Source organism: Macaca mulatta, chromosome 6 (genome assembly GCF_049350105.2).
Source record: "Macaca mulatta isolate MMU2019108-1 chromosome 6, T2T-MMU8v2.0, whole genome shotgun sequence".
NCBI lineage: Eukaryota > Metazoa > Chordata > Mammalia > Primates > Cercopithecidae > Macaca > Macaca mulatta.
The window spans coordinates 125247229-125266682 of record NC_133411.1 but is presented as its reverse complement, the minus strand read 5'-3'; the positions used below and the strand labels follow the sequence as shown (position 1 = coordinate 125266682).

Sequence of the window (19454 nt, the reverse complement as noted above, 5' to 3'; positions counted from 1 at the left end):
GCAAGGACTTCATGTCTAAAACACCAAAACCAATGGCAATAAAAGCCAAAATGGACAAATGGGATCTAATTAAAGAACTTCTGCACAGCAAAAGAAACTATCATTAGAGTGACAGGCAACCTATGGAATGGGAGTAAATTTTTGCAATCTACTCATCTGACAAAGGACTAATACCCAGAACCTACAAAGAACTCAAACAAATTTACAAGAAAAACAAAAACAACCCCATCAAAAAGTGGGCAAAGGATATGAATAGACACTTCTCAAAAGATATTTACGCAGCCAACAGACACATGAAAAAATGCTCATCATCACTGGCCATCAGACAAATGCAAACAAAACCACAATGAGATACCATCTCACACCAGTTAGAATGGCAATAATTAAAAAGTTAGGAAAAACAGATGCTGGAGAGGATGTGGAGAAACAGGAACACTTTTACACTGTTCGTGGGAGTGTAAACTAGTTCAACCATTGTGGAAGACAGTGTGGCGATTCCTCAAGGATCTAGAACTAGAAATACCATTTGATCCAGCCATTCTATTACTGGGTATATACCCAAAGGATTATCAATCATGCTGCTATAAAGACACATGCACACATATGTTTACTGTGGCACTTTTCACAACAGCATAGACTTGGAACCAATCCGAATGTCCATCAATGACAGACTGGATTAAGAAAATGTGGCACATATATACAATGGAATACCATGCAGCCATAAAAATGGATGAGTTCATGTCCTTTGTAGGGACATGGATGAAGCTGGAAACCACCATTCTCAGCAAACTAAAGCAAAGACCAAAAAAAAAAAAAAAAAAAAAAAACCAAACACCGCATGTTCTCACTCATAGGTGGGAATTGAACAATGAGAACACCTGGACACAGGAAGGGGAACATCACACACTGGGGCCTGTTGTGGGGTGGGGGGAGGGATAGCATTACGAGATATACCTAATGTAAATAGTGAGTTAATGGGTGCAGCACACCAACATGGTACATGTATACATATGTAACAAACCTGCACGTTGTGCACATGTACCCTAGAACTTAAAGTATATATTAAAAAAAAATAATAAAAGAGTTAACCCTTACAAAGCATTAAACAGAAATTTGTATGCTTCTACAACCAAAAGATAAAATAACAGGAAACTGTTCAGACTTCCCTGTTTGTTCTCAATCAGAGAAAACTTAGTAAAAAAGCAAAATGAGAAAAAATATGTGGTCACCTCTATCTCTACTCACACAGTGAAAAAAGAAAGCTTGTGTTCACCTCCACTGAAATTACTTTTATGTATTTCAATTATTAAATACTTAAGGTGTAAATGTCACATAGACCAAGGTAGATTACTATGGTCCTTATCCTTCTAAGAACTTAAAATTATAAACAAAGGGATTACAAAGAGTCAGAACTCAAATAAATAATCCACATTACCAACATGTACAAGGAGGAAATAACTGTTCATTACTGCACAGTGCATAACGAGGAGTCGTGGCTGCTTCATGTATAGGAATGGCTAGCCAGGAGATATGAAATGAGAAAGCTTCCAAGAAGTGATGGACTTACAGGAGGTTTTTTGGTGTGGGGAGGTGAACAGAGGGTATTCCAAAGGCTACACAGGACTTGGAAAAGGCTCCAAAAGTGCAATAAAATGTTTATAACTGACTACGGCTGGTCAAATCACTTTTACAATATGGTTAGAGATACTAATCTGTATGTTCCCTTTTCTAACATTAGTGCTAAATGTTTTACTTGGATTGTTTAACCTATACATTCTCTTATTTAAGGTAGAGTTATATTTATTTCAGCAAGAAGGAAACTGAAACAAATAATGAAGTGACTTGTTCAACTTAACTAGTAAGCAGTACAACCACAACCAAGAATAGAACCTAGGCAATGCAATTCAGGAGCCCATGTTCTTACCTACCATCTCTACTAAACTGCAACTGCATAATAGCAGGAATATGAAGGTCTCTCATTCCCAGAGGTTTACACAATGTCCCGCCCATAGCAGACTCTCATTAAATAACAGCCAAAAGAAAGAATGGGAGGCAATGTTAAAGGTTGGCAGTGTGATAGAGAGAAAATACTGATTTTTGGCTGGGCATGGTGGCTCACACCTGTAATCCCAGCACTTTGCGGGGCTGAGGCAGGTAGATCACTGGGAGTTAGAGACTAGCCTGGCCAATGTGGTGAAACCTCATCTCTACTAAAAATACAAAAATTGGCTGGGTGTGGTGGTGCACGCCTGGGGTCCCAGCTACTTGGGAGGCTGAGGCATAAGAATTGCTTGAACCTGGGAGGCGGAGGTTGCAGTGAGCCCAGATCATACCACTGCACTCCAGCTTGGGTGACAGAGTGAGACTTTGTCTCAAGAAAAAAAAAAAAAATGCTGAAATACTGATTTCTTTCCCATCTCTGATACTGCAATATTCTGAAACCAGTTGAGACAAACTGATGAATAAAAGAGAACATCAATATTATCTTTGTATAACTTCTTGAAGGACCAAAAAGAAGAATCTAGAAAGTAAGAGATCTCTCACTATACTCATGTACTTCTCTAAGACAGGGAATTACTCATTTCAGTGGTTCACAACTTGGATATACAGATTCATCTAAACTATTAGTAATAAAACAAAATGCAATTCGTATCAATATAAAACAAGCTATTGGACATTTATAACTCCTAAAACTTAAATGCCTATATGCTTATTCAAAATCATGGGAGTAAAAAAAAGCAAGTATTCTAGATTGAATATAACACACATCGTGATATAATAATTATAATTAATAGAGAAATTTACCTGATTCAAATAATTCAGTTCAAGAAGGGAAAAAACATATGAAAAGTACTTCTGATTCTCTCAAATGTTCACTAACCTTAGTTCTTAAAAAAATAAAAAAGCCTATTAAAATAGCAAAAGAAAAAACCTAGATTGTATCTTTGAAGTTTTTTTCATACAACATTTCTATTTACAATTTTTTGAGGAGATGGAGAGAGAAGAGCTGTTGCTTCCTCATGCCTACCAATCCAACAGAATGGGGTTCTCAAAGGAAATTAAACTGAATATCCCACACTGGCTGGAATATGTATCTGATTTTAAAATCTGCCAAAAAGGTTTGCTTATTGCAGTTTATTTTCCATAGAGTACATATGAATTTTTATTTCATCAATGATATTCTCCAAGAATATTCTCCCTCCTTTAAATACGTGAACAACTGTCTCCAATTTCTTTCTTTCTTCAAATACATGAACAACTGTCTCTAATTCCTTCCCTTTTCCTTTCCCTTTCTTTCCTTTCCTTTCTTTCTTTCTTTTTTTTTTTTTTTTGAGATGGAGTTTCACTCTTGTTGCCCAAGATGGAGTGCAAATGGCACTATCTCGACTCACTGCAACCTCTGCCTCCTGGATTCAAGCAATTATCCTGCCTCAGCCTCCCGAGTAGCTGGGATTACAGGCATGCACCACCACACCCGGTTGACTTTTTTGCATTTTTAATACAAATGGGGTTTTACCATGTTAGTCAGGCTGGTCTTGAACTCCTGACTTCAGGTGATCTGCCCACCTTGGCCTCCCAAAGTGCTGGGATTACAGGCATGAGCCACCGTGCCTGACCACTGTCTCCAATTTCTATGCTTTTCCAGTGCTAGAAATAAATGATAAATGTGCATATGGGTTTATATACCCATGAGAAAAATGGAAACTGCTGTTTCAACTCTAAGGCTACTCAATGGAACAAACAGATTAGGAAATGTAAACAGTTCTACTGGCCTAAAATCCATAATAAATTTGTAGAAATTTCCTTCATGACTTTTGTGAAATACACAATCATACCCTACCATAAATTAAATATGAAGCTCCTTGGGAGCTGATGTCCCAAACGTTTGATTTGAAGATATTTCAGCAATGAGCTAATAATTTCAGAAAACAATTTTCAGAATTAAGTATGATGAAATTTTATTCAATTTTGTTTCTAAAGTGCTCTTTTACTTCCAGACACTATCATACAAATTATACACGTAAATTAACAAAGGAGGAAAAAGAATCAGTGGAAATGATTCCAAGTGTTTTAGGGAAATAAGAAACACTGAGAATAATATAAAGCAAATATGTAACTGAAAGTATCAAGAAAATAAAGTAAAAATCAAATAGATGCTAAAATATGTTTAAATTAAAAATACGCAAGTGTTCTTAACACCTATGATGTGAAGCTGAAAGGAACTGTTATAACAACTTATTTCTTAAAAGGAGCCATCTTGACCTCATTTTTTAATTTTATATTTTTCCAAGGTATGAAATAGAATGCTATTTAGAAAGGAGCATACAGATACACATAAAACATATACACACAAAAACATGCATGCACGTGTCTATATGTGTACATACACAGAGATCTAAAGGCATATGTGTGTATATATATGCGTATATGTGTATATGTGCATATGTATATGAGGTAGTTTTCAATAAATCCTGTAACTGAAAGGAAGGCTAGAAAAGTCAGCTAATAAAACAGATTACTAGAAACTTCCTCCAGGTAAAGAATGATTACTGCTTTTAGATGACGGTAAAAATTCAGTAACACCAGACGCTAATACAGGTAGTATACTCATTAAGACTTAATGTATTTTTCTCTTTCAACAACTAAATATGGAGGGACTGCAGGGAATTGTTTTTTATTGCTAGGAAAATCATATAATGGTCAGAAAAGTGAAAATAAATGTCCGTGAAAAATTCTGCTTGCTTTCATTTGTTTAAGGAATGCTTTCACTTATGAAGAGGTTCCTTCCTCTCTTTCATTTAGAATTTAAAATTTATATTTTTGATATTAGTGCTTTCAGAGTTAAGGTGGTTTTGGACAAACCAGATAATGACCATTTAGGAATCTATGTTTAAAGGAATAAAACAAAGAGCGGCTGGAGCTTGGCAGTCATTTTATTAGTTTGATTTAGCAGCATCTAACAGAGATGGCAAGTTTAACTACCAAATTCACAAAACAAACAGAAGGTTTACCACGGGAGGTAGAGAGTGATCAGACTATATCCTCTAGTTACTCTTCCAGTAAAACAGCATGTGTTGTCTAAAATTGCGATGGGAACCTGGGAGCTCATCAAAAAAACTGAGCTCTAGTTAAACGTCTTCTTTAGTACCGTATACCACGACCTCCACAGCAAATAAAAGGTTCACATGCAGACATCCATTGTATGATCAAATATTAATATTAAAATGGAGTATAATGTTAAACTTGCAATTATGGTGCTGAATTTGTATTAAGCTTATTAAGTTTCAATGAATGATTTTTTGTTTGCATCTTATTATTGATTTTAACATATTCTGTAAATCAAAATAAAGGGGAAAGGCAGATTGGTGCTTCAGTTATACTTCTGGCTGTAACACAGAGGAAGATTATACTATTAGATATTTCCTCCTCAAAAATGGCAGATAATCTTCTTAATATTCAGTACCATCAGGAACCAGAACTAAAAGGAAAATTATTAAAGAAGGTTAAAAAAAAAAGGAGGGGGGAGGGAGAAAACATCTAAATGAATATGGTATTAGAAACAATAACTTAAGCCTTGCTGTAATATTTCCCTATATGAACCCTTCATACCACCTTTCAGAAAAGTGGAATTTAGTGACATAGAAAGATAATTTAATTGGGAGTCCAAATATTTAGATTCTATTCCCACCTGTGTCACTAGCAGGATGTGTAACTTTGGATAAATTAAAAACCTTACTTTGTTTCACCGACTTAAAACCCAACCACAACTAACCACAACTTATTATTCTCTTTAATGCTTCAGTGTAGTCCATGTCAGTCTGTGACATTCAGCTGGGATTTCTGGTTTCTGGTCTGGCATGTAAGAAGCTTCGAAGTCACCATTTCATCCTAACAACAAATAAAAATCTCAACAAACTGAAAAATTAACAATTCTTCTTGGATCTATGAGAGAAGTAAAGTCATAGGGTAAACCATTGCCCCCCAGATTGGAGAGACAGATATAAATACAGAGAATTATAACTTATTGGAGTAGAAACCCAGAAGCAGAACCCTCCATGGGAACTAGTGCCAGTGTAAGAAAACTTAAACAGCAATTAACTGCTGGAGTCAGTGTGTACAACTGTAAAAACTGAAAAATGCAGGAGCCTCCATAAGGAGGCGCCTCACTTCTGTTGAGTTTAACCTCCAGAAGCCTGATCTGGTTCTCACAGTGAATACCGGAGAAAAATCCACTCGTGCTTCCAGCAAAGGAAAGGACACACCATTTTTTAAATATGCCAGATCATTCTGTTCTTCTCACCAAGGTCAATCCACAGAGGAAACTATTTAAACAGAGCTTAACCTATTGGAGTTCTACAGAGCCTAACTGACTTACAGGAAGGAAAATATCCAACTCCAGTTGGCACTAGCCTTCCAGGTGGGAGACAGAAAATAGCCAACGCCAGCTCACTCTAGCCATCTGTCCAACTGGAGAAGGGATGAAAACACTGAGAAGCACTTGTGAAGTTCACAGTCAAGAGGCACAGGCTTGCTAAAAAACTGATACTTAATCATAGGACAATAGAACACTTCTCTTCTCCCAACATAAAAACACAGTTTGAAGAGGACAGAAGGAGCATCAGAACCAAACACAGCTATGGCAGGGATGTTGGAATTATAAGACCAGGAATTTAAAACAACTGTGATTAATATGCTAAGGGCTCTAAGGGATAAAGAAGACAGCAATAACAGATGAGAAGTACAAGCAGAGAGATCTAAGAAAGAACCAAAAGAAATGCTAGAGACCAAAAATACTGTAACAGAAATCAAGAATGCCGTTGAATGGACAAAACTCAGGAAACAACCTCTGAGTTTGAAAATATCTCAAAAGAAAACTTCAAAACTGAAATGCAAAGACAAAAAAAAAAAAAAAAAAACCCACAACACAACAACAACAACAACAAAAACAAAACCCAGGAGGAAATGTGGGACAACTACAAAAAGTATAACATATGTGTGATAAAAATTCTAGAAGAAAGAGAAAAGAACAGAAAAAAATGTAAAGCAATAATGACTAAAAATGTCCTCAGGTTAATGTCAGATATGAAACCACAAATCCATGGAGCTCACAGAGCACAAAACGAGGTAAATGCCAAAGAAACTACACTTAAGGATATCATATTCAAATTACAGAATATCAAAGATAAAGACCAATCCTGAAAGACGCCAGAGTGGGGGAAAAAAAATCTTACAGAGGAGCAAAGATTACATCCAATTTTTCCTCAGAAACAGTGCAAGCAAAAAGGGTGGAGCGATGGGTACAAAAATATATATGTAGAAAAAATGAATAAGACCTACTGTTTGATGGCATAACAAGGAGACCACAGTCAATAATAATTTAATTGTGCATTTAAAAATAACTAAAATAATATAATTGGATTATCTGTAACACAAGGGATAAATGCTTTGAGAGGAAAGATACCCCATTCTCCACGATGTGATTATTAAACATTGCATGCTTGTATCAAAACATCACAAGTTCCCCATAAATATATACACCTACTATGTATCCACAAATATTAAAAACACAAAAAGAGTGGAGTAAAATATTTAGTGTTGAGGAAAAAACCCACCACCCTAAAATTCTGTGCCCTTTGAAATTACCCTTTAAAAGTGAAGAAGAAAGCCAGGCATGGTGCCACATACCTGTAATCCCAGATACTTGGGAGGATCGCTTGAGCCCAGGAGTTGAAGACCAACCTGGGCAGCATGACGAGACCCTGTTTATTTTAAAAAGTGAAGGAGAAATAAATATCCTCTCAGGCAAATAAAAATCAAGAAAATTTTAGGCTAGTGGACCTGCCTCACAAGAAATGGTTTTTAAAGTTCTTTAGAAAGATGTTTTTTTTTGTTTTTTTTGTTTTTGTTTTTTTTTTAGGTGAAGACAAATGTTTTATTTTGGGAATGATGCAGAAACTGGTATCAAAATTGACTTGAGGTAAATAATCAGTTAGAATTTGTGGAAACCTGAGGAAGTCATATGCACGGAATGAAAACTGGATTTGATGTTAAGGAAAGATGTATGTTCATTTGCACAGACACCCTTAAGATTATATGTGGCTATAGAGGGAAATGTGGCTATAATCTTAAGGATGAGTTTTTGGTGGCATCCACTGAAAAGACGTAAAAAGTAGGAGAGTAACTTGAGTGCATAGGCGAAGCATGTCAAGACCTCAAGGGAGGAGGTAGTTTGAAGAATTTATTAGGTGATCAACAACCTCTAATGTTGCAATAGGTGTTTATTCATACAGAGTAAGATAAGAGATAGAAAGACAGCAAAGCAAAGAACATGCAGGGATGTGCCTTGTAATTTTTACACTATGACTTTAAAGGAGATAGGTCAGAAACTCACATCCACATAAAGAGGGAGCATTAGGGAAAGAACACATAAAGGCAAAATAACTTTTTTTCATTCTTAATTGATCTAACAGATCCAAATCATTATTATTTTGAACAAACAGACTTTTTAGATACAATATCAAAGCTACAGTCCATAAGAGAAAGGAGTGACAAGCTGGACTTCATTAAGTTAAAAACAAAAAATCTATACTGGGGAAGACACTGTTAAGAGAATAAAAAAGACAAGCCAAAGATGACTGGGAGAGAATATCTGTAAATGACATGTCCGATATAAAGGAACGTTATCCAAAATATATAAAGAACTCTCAAAACTCAACAATAAGAAAACAACACAGCTTAAAAGTGAGCCAAAGACCTAAACAGATACCTCATCAAAGAAGTTACACAGATGCCAAATAAATATATAAAAACATACTCCACACCGTATGTCAGTAGAGAAATCCAAATTAAAACAAAAATGAGAAACTACTACACACTTACTAAAACAGCCAAAATCTAGAACATTGACACTACCAAATGCTGGTGAGGATGTGGAGCAACAAGAACCCTCATTTCATTGTTACTGGAAATGCAAAATGATACAACCACCTTGGAAGACAGTTTGGTAGTTTCTCACAAAACTAAACATGCTGTTACCATACAATCCAGCAAACATGTTCCTTGGTATTTATCCAAAGGAGTTGAAGACTTACATGTATACAAAAATTTGCACATGGAAGGTACAGCAGCTTTATTTATACTTAGCAAAACTTAGAAGCAATCAAGATGTCCTTCAGTAGGTGAATGAATAAACTGTGGTACCTTCAGACAAGAGATTATTTAGTACTAAAAATAAATGAGCTATCAATGCATGAAAAGACACAGAGAAACCTTAAATGCATACTACTAAGTGAAAGCAGCAAATCTGAAAAGACTTCATACTGTAGGATCTCAGCTATATGACATTTCTGAAAATGCGAAACAGGAGTGTAGAGGATTTTCAGTGTAGTAGAAATTATGCTATATAGTACTACAATGGTGGATATATTGTCATTACACACTTGTTCAAATCCATGAAATGTATGATACCAAAAGTGAACCCATATATTAACTGGGGTCTTCAGTGATAATTATATAGGTTCTTCCATTGTGACAAACATATCACTCTAATAGGGGATACTGATAATTGGATAGGCTATGCACGTATAGGGGAAAGGAATATATGGGACATCTCTATACCTTCCTATCAGTTTTACTGTTAACCTAACACTACTCTAAAAAATAAAGTCTATTATTTTTTAATAAATAAGGTATGGTCATTCTATTAAAAATGACTTCCATAACAACAAATTATGTCAATACAATGTTTGCAATTCTTTATAGTATTAGGCGAAGTCAAGAGACTCGCTTCTAAAGGTGAACACTTATAAAAGGCATACAGAAAGGGAAAAACCAAAATGTACTTAAAAATTAAGCTCTGTCTTCAGCTGTAACTAATATTAAGGTCTTTCTGCTTAAGTGTACAATGTACATTCCTGAGTATAACTTGATTTGAGGCTATAAACTGAGGTTTAAAAAAACAATGAAAATTATGTGTGAGGTGTGTATAAATGTTGTAGAAAAATTATCAAAATAATCAAGACTGCATATGTGTAAGTGAGACGAGGGAGCCAGGAGGGGGCATCAGTGGTTGGTTGTAAAGCCTTCCGGGTAATAAGCACAAGGAAAGTACCCATAGCTCTGGGCTAAACTGACTTGTGAATCTGCACTTAGTATTTCTACTTCTCCTACTGACTCAATATATAACCTAGGCAAGTCATGTGATCTCCCTGTACTTCTTTATGTGATTCTACTCAAAGGGTAATTGGCTATTTCACAGGGAACTATACTTTAATCTGCACTTTACTGCACTGTCAGAAAGGTGAATAAAGTGGCAGAATCCTTCCATGAATTTTCTATTTCAAAGAAAATAAAATTCTGGGGCCAAGCACGGTGGCTGACATCTGTAATCCCAGAGTGCAGGGAGGCTGAGGCGGATGGATTGTTTGTGCTCAGTTTGAGACCAGCCTGAGCAACACAGTGAGAACCTGTCTCTACAAAAATAAAAGAAAGAAAAGAAAAGAAAAGAAAAGAAAAGAAAAGAAAAGAAAAGAAAAGAAAAGAAAAGAAAAGAAAAGAAAAGAAAAGAAAAGAAAAGAAAAGAAAAGAAAAGAAAAGAAAAGAAAAGAAAAATTAGCCAGGATTGGTGGCACTCAAGTCCCAGCTACTCAGGAGGCTGAGGTGGATGGATCACTTGAGCCCAGGAGGTGGAGGTTGCAGTGAGCCAAGATCACACCACTGCATTCCAGCATGGGCAACAGGGCAAGATCATATCTCCAAAAAATAATTCTGTTTTCAACTCCACTTATAATTTGGCAAGAAAAAGAAAAAAAGTACTCTAATTTCATGTACTGTTTGGGTAAAACATTAATACAATGACATTGTGCAAAGTAATAAATGTTGTCCTAGGTGTTAATGTCTTACTAAGTCTTCAAAGCACACTACTACCAAATGGATGCTGAATGAATGAAATGAATTTTACAGTCTCTTCCAAAACTCAAAATTCTATGATTGTAATGTAGGCTACGCAAAATTTGATAAGGCAACCCCACATTAAAAAACGCCGAAAGGGTTTACTTTAGAATAAATAAATATTTATGTGACAGAAACACTAAACTTTCTTGATTATATACTTCTGATATAAATTACTGAAAATCTGTAAGGAGAAAATACTCACAAAGTTGTTATTTGTATGTAAGCACATATTGAAAGAGAGAAATACAGATATAGCAATGCTCCTAAGCTTAATTTAGTAAATCATACATCACATTAAAACAATATCCATTTTTTTAAGGTTTTGTTCAGTGTCTTCTTGATAAATTTGAAAATTAGTAATATGATGTCTTTATATATGAAGATGAAGATTTATCATTTAGAATATACTATATTAGCTATTTTTCCAGTCATCATATAGACTGTGAAAAGCCATTCATACACATATTTAGTATTTCTGTGACTAACGGCAAAAGGGATGTTTGAATATAAGTATGTACTGTGCACAGCCTTAAATAATAAACTTTTTTTTCCTTTTTTTTTAAAAAAAAAGCACCAGTAAAACATCAACTCCATAATCCTGACTCTTTAATATCATGTGATAATAATCTACATTAACCAAAGCAGGAATCACAGAGTTAACAGATTTGGCTATTAAGTTTTTTTTTTTTTTTTAACATATTTACTTTTCCATAAGTTATTGGGGTAGAGGTGGTATTTGGTTACATGAGTAAGTTCTTTAGCGGAGATTTGTGCAATTTTGGTGCACCCATCACCCAAGCAGTATACACTGCATTATATTTGTAGTCTTTTATCCCTCACCACACCCTCCTCACCCCAAGTCCTCAAAGTCCACTGTATCATTCTAATGTCTCTGTGTCCTCATAGTTTAGCACCCACAAAACAGTGAGAACGCACAATGGTTGGTTTTCCACTCTTGAGTTACTTCACTTAGAATAATAGTCTCCAATCTCATCCAGGTCACTGAAAATGCTGTTAATTCATTCCTTTTTATGACTGAGTAGTATTCCATCATACACACACACACACACACACACACACCCCAGTTTCTTTATCCACTCGTTGGTTGATGGGCATTTGGGTTGGTTCCATGACTTTGCAACTGTCAATTGTGCTGCTATAAATGTGTGTGTGCACAAGTATCTTTTTCAAATAATGACTTCTTTTCCTCTGGGTAGATACCCAGTAGTGGGACTGCTGGATCAAATGGTAATTCTGCTTTTAATTCTTTAAGGAATCTCCACACTGTTTTCCACAGTGGCTGTACTAGTTTACATTCCCACCAGCAGTGTAGAAGTGTTCCCTGATCACTGCATCCATGCCAACATCTACTGTTCACTGATTTTCTGATTATGGCTGTTCTTGCGGGAGTAAGGTGGCATTGCATTGTGGTTTTGATTTGTATTTCCCTGATCATTAGTGATGTTTAGCATTTTTGCATATGTTTGTTGGCCATTTGTTGTATCTTCTTTTGAGAATTGTCTATTCATGTCTTTAGTCCACTTTTTGATGGGATTGTTTTTTTCTTACTGATTTGAGTTTCATTGTAGATACTGGGTATTAGTCCTTTGTCAGAGGTGTAGACTGTGAAGATTTTCTCCCACTCTGTGGGCTGTCTGTTTACTCTGCTGATTATTCCTTTTGCCATGCAAAAGCTCTTTAGTTTAATTAGGTCCCAGCTATTTATCTTTTTTTTTATTGCATTTGCTTTTGGGTTCCTGGTCATGAAATTCTTGCCTAGGTCAATGTCTAGAAGGGTTTTCCAATGTTATCTTCTAGAATTTTTATAATGTCAGGTCTAAGTCCTTAATCCATCTTGAGTTGATTTTTGTATAAGGGGAGAGATAAGGATCCAGTTTCATTCTGCTACATGTGGCTAGCCAATTATCCCAGCACCATTTGTTAAAAAGGGTGTCCTTTCCCCCACTTTATGTTTTTGTTTGCTTTGTCAAAGATAAGTTGGCTGTAAGTATTTGGGTTTATTTCTGGGTTCTCTATTCTGTTCCATTGGTCTCTGTGCCTATTTTTATACCAGTACCATGCTGTTTTGGTGACTATGGCCTTATAGTATAGTTTGAAATCAGGTAGTATGATGCCTCCAGATTTGTTCTTTTTTGTTTAGTCTTGCCTTGGCTATGAGGGCTCTGTTTGGGTTCCACATGAATGTTAGAATTGTTTTTTCTAATTCTGTGAAGAATGCTGGTGGTATTTTGATTGAGATTCTGCTGAATCTGTAGATTGCTTTTGGCAGTATGGTCATTTCTACAATATTGATTCTGCCCAACCGTGAGCATGGGATGTGTTTCCATTCGTTTGTGACATCTATGATTTCTTTCAGCAGTGTTTTGTAATTTTTCTTGTAGAGGTCTTTGACTCCTTGGTTAGGTATATTCCTAAGTATTTTATTTATTTATTTGTTATTGTAAAAGGGGTTGAGTTCTTGATTTGATTTTCTGCTTGGTCACTCTTGGTGTATAGAATAGCTACTGATTTGTGTACATTAATCTTGTATCCGGAAACTTTGCTGAATTCTTTTATCAGTTCTAGAAGTTTTCTGGAGGAGTTCTTAGGGTTTTGAAGGTAAACAATCATATCGTCAAACACTGATGGTCTGAATTCCTCTTTACCAATTTGGATGTTCTTTCTTTCTTTCTCTTGTCTGATTGCTCTGGCCAGGACTCCCAGTACTATACTGAAAAGAAGTAGTGAGAGTAGGTATCCTTGTCTTGTTCCAGTTCCCAGAGGAAATGCTTTCAACTTTTCCTCTTTCAGTATTATGTGGGCTGTGGGATTGTCACAGATGACTTTTATTATATTATGGTACGTCCCTTGTATGCTGATTTTGCTGAGAGTTTTAACTGTAAAAAATGCTGGATTTTGCTGAATGCTTTTTCTGTATTTATGGAGATAATCATGTGATTTTTGTTTTTAATTCTGTTTACATGGTGAATCACATTTACTGACTTGTTTATGTTAAGCCATACCTGCATCCCTGGTATGAAAACCACTTGATCATAGTGGATTATCTTTTTGATATGTTGTTGGATTTGGTTAGCTGGTATTTTGTAAAGGATTTTAGCATCTGTGTTCATCAAGGATATCGGTCTGTAGTTTTCTTTTTTGGTTATGTCCTTTCCTGGTTTTGGTATTAGGGTGACGCCAGCTTCACAGAATTAATTAGGAAGGGCTCCTTTTTTATCTTGTGGAATAGTGTCAAAAGGATAGGTACCAATTCTTTGAGTATCTGGTAGAATTCTGCTGTGAATCCGTCTGGTCCTGGACTTTTCTTGTTGGTAATTTTTTAACTTACCATTTCAATCGCACTGCCTGTTATTGGTCTGTTCAGGGAATCCAGTTCTTCCTGATGTAAGCAGCTAAGAGCTGTATCTTTCCAGAAATTTCTCCATCTCATCTTGGTTTTCTCGTTTATGTGCATAAACGTGTTCAAAACAGCCTTGAATGATCTTTTGCAGTTCAGGGGTGTCAGCTGTAATATCTCCTGTTTTGTTTCTTAGTGAGGTTATTTGGATTTTCTCTCTTCTTTTCTTGATTAGGCTTGCCAATGGTCTATCAATTTTATTTATCTTTTCAAAGAAGCAGCTTTTTGTTTCATGTATCTTTTGTACTGTTTTTGTTTCAATTTCATTTAGTTCTGCTCTGATCTTGGTTATTTCCTTTCTTTTGCTGGGTTGGGGTTTCGTTTGTTCTTGTTTCTCTAGTTCCTTGAGGTGTGACCCTGGAATGTCAGTTTGTGCTCTTTCAGTCTTTTTGATTTAGGCATTTGGGGCAATGAACTTTCCTGTTAGCACTGCCTTTGCTGTATCCCAGAGGTTTTGATAGGTCGTGTCATTATTGTCATTCAGTTCAAAGAATTTCTTAATTTCCATCTTGATTTCGTTTTTACCCAATGCTCATTCGGGAGCAAGTTATTTAATTTCCATGTATTTGCATCATTTTTAAGGTTCCTTTTGGAGTCGATTTCCAGTTTTATCCCACTGTGGTCTGAGAGAGTGGCTTGATATAATTTCAATTTTCTTAAATTTACTGAGGCTCGTTTTATGGCCTCAATCATATGGTCTATCTTGGAGAGAGTTCCATGCACTGTTGAACAGAATGCATATTCTGTGGTTGCTGGATAAAATGTTCCGTATGTATCTGCTAAGTCCATTTGTTCCAAGTTTAAATTCATTGTTTCTATGTTGACTTTCTGTCTTGATGACCTGTCTAGTGCTGTCAGTGGAGTACTAAAGTCCTCCACTATTATTGTGTTGCTGTCTATCTCATTTCTTAGGTCTCTTAGCAATTGTTTTATATATTTTGGAGCTCCAGTGTTAGGTGCATATGTTTAGGATTGTGATATTTTCCTGTTGGACAAGGCCTTCTACCATTATATAATGTCTCTTTAACTGCTGTTGCTTTAAAGTTTGTTTTGTCTGATATAAGAATAGCTTCCCGTTTGCTTTTGGTGTCCATTTGCATGAAATGCCTTTTTCCACCCCTTTACTTTCAGTTTATGTGAGTCCTTATGTGTTAGGTGAGTCTCCTGAAGGCAGCAGATAGTTTCTTGAGAGTTCTTATCCATTCTGTGGTTCTGTATCTTTTAAGTGGAACATTTAGGCCATTTACATTCAATGTCAGTATTGATATGTGAGGTACCATTGCATTCATCGTGCTCTTTGTTGCCTGCATACTTTATTTTGTTTTTGCTTTTTAATGTGTATTTTTGTTTTATAGGTCCTGTGTGATTTATTCTTTAAAGAGGTTCTGTTTTAATGTGTTTCCAGAATTTGTTTCCAGATTTAGATCTCTTTTTAGCAGTTCTTGTAGTGGTGGCTTGGTAATGGTGAATTCTCTCAGCATTTGCTTTTCCGAAAAAGACTATCTTTCCTTCATATATGATGCTTAGTTTCGCTGGATACAAAATTCTTGGCTAATTGTTTTGTGTGAGGAGGCTGAAGATAGGGCCCCAATCCCTTCTAGCTTATAGGATTTCTGCTGAGAAATCTGCTGTTAATCTGATAGGGTTTCCTTTATAAGTTAGTTACCTGGTGCTTCTGTCGCACAGTTCTTAAGATTCTTTCTTTCGTCTTAACTTTGGATAACCCGATGACAGTGTGTCATGATCTTTCTGTGATGAATTTTCCAGGTGTTCTTTGTGCTTCTTGTGTTTGGATGTCTACGTTTCTAGCAAGGCTGGGGAAGTTTTCCCAGATTATTCCATCAAATATGCTTTCCAAGCTTTCAGAATTCTCTTCTTCCTCAGGAACACCTATTATTCTTAGGTTTGGTTGTTTAACGTAATCCCAGACTTTTTGGAAACTTTGTTCATATTTTCTTTTTTCTTTGTCTTTGTTGGATTGGATTAATTTGAAGACCTCATCTTTGACCTCTTAATTTCTTTCTTATAATTGTTCAATTCTATTGCTGAGACTTTCTGGAGCATTTTGCATTTCTGTAAGTTTGTGCAAAGTCTCCTGAATTTTTGATTGTTTTTTCTTTAAAGTGTCTATTTCCTTGAATATTTCTCCCTTCACTTCTTGTATTGTTTTTTGGATTTCCTTGCATTGGGCTTCACTTTTCTCTGGTGCCTCTCTGATTACCTAAATAACTCACCTCCTGAATTCTTCTTCAGGTAAACCAGGGATTTCTTCTTGGTTTGGATCCACTGCTGGTGACCTAGTGTGATTTTGTGGGGGCGTGTTAAAGAGCCTTGTTTTGTCATATTACCAGAATTGGTTTTCTGGTTCTTCTCATTTAGGTAGACTCTGTCAGAGGGATGGTCTAGGGCTGAAGGCTGTTGTTCAGATTCTTTTGTCCCACGGGGTGTTCCCTTGATGTAGTACTCTCTCCATTTTCCTATGGACGTGGTTTCCTGTGAGCCGAACTGCAGTGATTACTGTCTTCTGGGTCTAGCCACCCAGCAAGTCTACCCAGCTCCTGGCTGGTACTGGGTGTTGTCTGCACAATATCACATCCTGTGATGTGAACCATCTATGGGTCTCTTCTCCGTGGATACCAGCACCTGTTCCAGTGGAGGTAGCGGGGGTGGGGTGGAGTGGGGGACTGGGGGGTAGGGGGTGCAATGGACTCTGTGAAGGTTTTTAGCTTTGGTGGTTTAATTCTCTATTTTAGTGCTGGTTGGCCTCCTGCCAAGAGATGGCGTTTTTCCAGAGACCATCAGCTATAGTTGTATGGAGAGGGACCAGCGGTAGACAGGAGCTTAGAACTCCCAAGATTATATGCCCTTTGTCTTCCACTACAAGGGTGGGTAGGGAAGGACCATCAGGTGTGGGCAGGGCTAGGTATGTCTGAGCTCAGACTCTCCTTGGGTGGGTCATTGCTGCGGTTGCTGTTGGGGAAGGGGGTGAGATTCCCAGGTCACTAGAGCTGTGTGCCTAGGAGGATTATGGATGCCTCTGCTGAGTCATGCAGGTTGTCAGGGAAGTGGGGGAAAGTTGGCAGTCACAGGCATCACCCAGCTTTTATGCAAACCAAAGGGCCAGTCTCACTCCCACGGAGCCCCCCAACAGCCCCAAGTCTGTTTCGAGGTGGTGGGTGAGACAGGCTTGAAAACTTGCCCCAGGCTATCTGCCTCTCAGCTGTAAAAGAAAAGGGCTTGGTTCCCTTACCTGTTGAGTGTGCACACCAGATTTGTGTCCTCCCCTGAGTTCTGGCCAGGAGGCTTCTCACCCTGTTCAAATTGTTACAAAGTTCAGCTAGAGATTTCCTTCTCTCTGTGGAGTTTTATCCCTTGCTCCCCTGGCCACTCTCCTGATGGATCCCTGTGGTGTCATGCAGGAATGGCCTGCTAGGGGACCCAGCGAGCTCCAGGGCCTTTCTGCTGCTTCCTTCACCCCTATATTTTGTTCAGCTCTCTAAATGGACTCAGCTCTAATTAAGGTCAGAAACTTCTCCTACAAAAAGACCTTCAGCTTCTCCAGTGGGGGTGTGTGTTTGGGAGAAGAGGGTCTCCCTTTCCCACTTCCGCAGTTGGGGCACTCGCAGTATTTGGGGTGTCACCTGGGTCCTGCAGGAGCAGTCTGCTTCCTTCAGAGGGTCTGTGGGTCCTCCGGGATTGCTGGTTTGTTCTTGTAGTCAATCTGGAGCTAAAATTCACAATGCAAGCCACCACACGCTGCTCTGTCCAGAGCTGCAATCTAGTCCTGCCTCCCATCTGCCATAATCTGGTAAGAGCAAGTTTTTTAATATAGAAAGTAATATTACAGCTCTGTATGTCTAAGATTATTTATCCACGAACTTATTCTCCTTGATAACGGTGGCAAGTGGTAAATACCTTTTTCAAATATGTATCAATTATTCTAAATTCTGTGAATATGAATAGCTTTTAAAATGTTCCTCTGTACTGTACGTTATTAATAAAAACAAGGACAATAGGCTGACTTGCCCACCATCTATGTGGCTATGTACATTTATCCTGGCATATCTGTGTAGCTTTCATTGAGATCGGTTTTCGTAATGCACAGTCTCAAATTAAGGGGAATTCTTTGCTTATTATAACATTTCCTGATATTGACTCAATCAGCCTACCACTCTAAAGGGCCACAAGTTATGATAGGACTTTTAAAGTGAAGTGCTAAATATCTGAATACAAAAACAAAATGAAAATGCTTGAAATTTTATTTGTAGCTTAATTAGTCCAAGTTGAGCAGACCCCCCAAGCAAGCCATAAGATCATGATGCAACTTTGTATAGCAGTTAGCAGCCCCTGCAAATATACTTTATTCTGATAGAATCTACTTTGACTCTGTTTATTTTTAAACAGATTCTGACCCTCACTTACTTGACTGGCTGCCCCTCACAAGAAGAACTATACATGATTTTTAACACACACACAGGCACATCTCATTGAAAAATGCATTACATTACAAAAATATATTTTCTTTAAGTTGAAAAAATTTTAAACCAATTTCCCCACAGAAAAAATGTTATGAGTAGTAGTTAGACTTCCAGACTAGTTTATAAAATTTAATGTGAGATTTTATTTAATGTGTTCTTAGTTGAACAACAGAACACTTTTGACCTCTTAATTCTAGCTAGCTGGGGACCATCAGGAACAGGCGTAGCAAAAGCGCAGTGTTTATTAGTACCATTAATAGTACCGGTGGTAACAATATCAGCCGCCATAATAATATTATGGAACACCCACCATGTCTAAGGATCATAATAAATGCTTTACCTAGTTGATTTAATTTCCATAACTACTCTATGAGATAGGTATTATTATTTTCATTTTACAGGTTAAAAAATGGGCTTTTGAAAAACTAAGTGACTTGGCTAAGGTCACATAGATTAGAAGTGGTAGGGTCCCAGGACTCACACTTAGGTCCACATAACTTCTAAAGTCCATGCCATCTACCACTTTCCTACACTGCCAGGCTTCAAAATACCCACCTTCCTTCCCACGGCCAAAATTCCCAATCCTTCAATAAAAGTGATCCCAG

At 37.0% G+C, this 19454-nt stretch overlaps 1 protein-coding gene across 3 annotated transcripts in view; it reads right to left on the bottom strand.

Annotated features, from left to right (window-relative positions):
* Positions 1-19454, bottom strand: part of COMMD10 (COMM domain containing 10) — a 245342-nt gene that overhangs the window by 84568 nt on the left and 141320 nt on the right. The window contains exon 6 of one of the 3 annotated variants that reach the window (XM_078005113.1): positions 7687-7760. The exons of the other annotated variants lie outside the window; for them this stretch is intronic. Coding sequence (XP_077861239.1) covers positions 7687-7760 — 74 coding nt within the window. The remainder of the gene's footprint in view (positions 1-7686; positions 7761-19454) is intronic. 3 annotated transcript variants of the gene reach the window in all.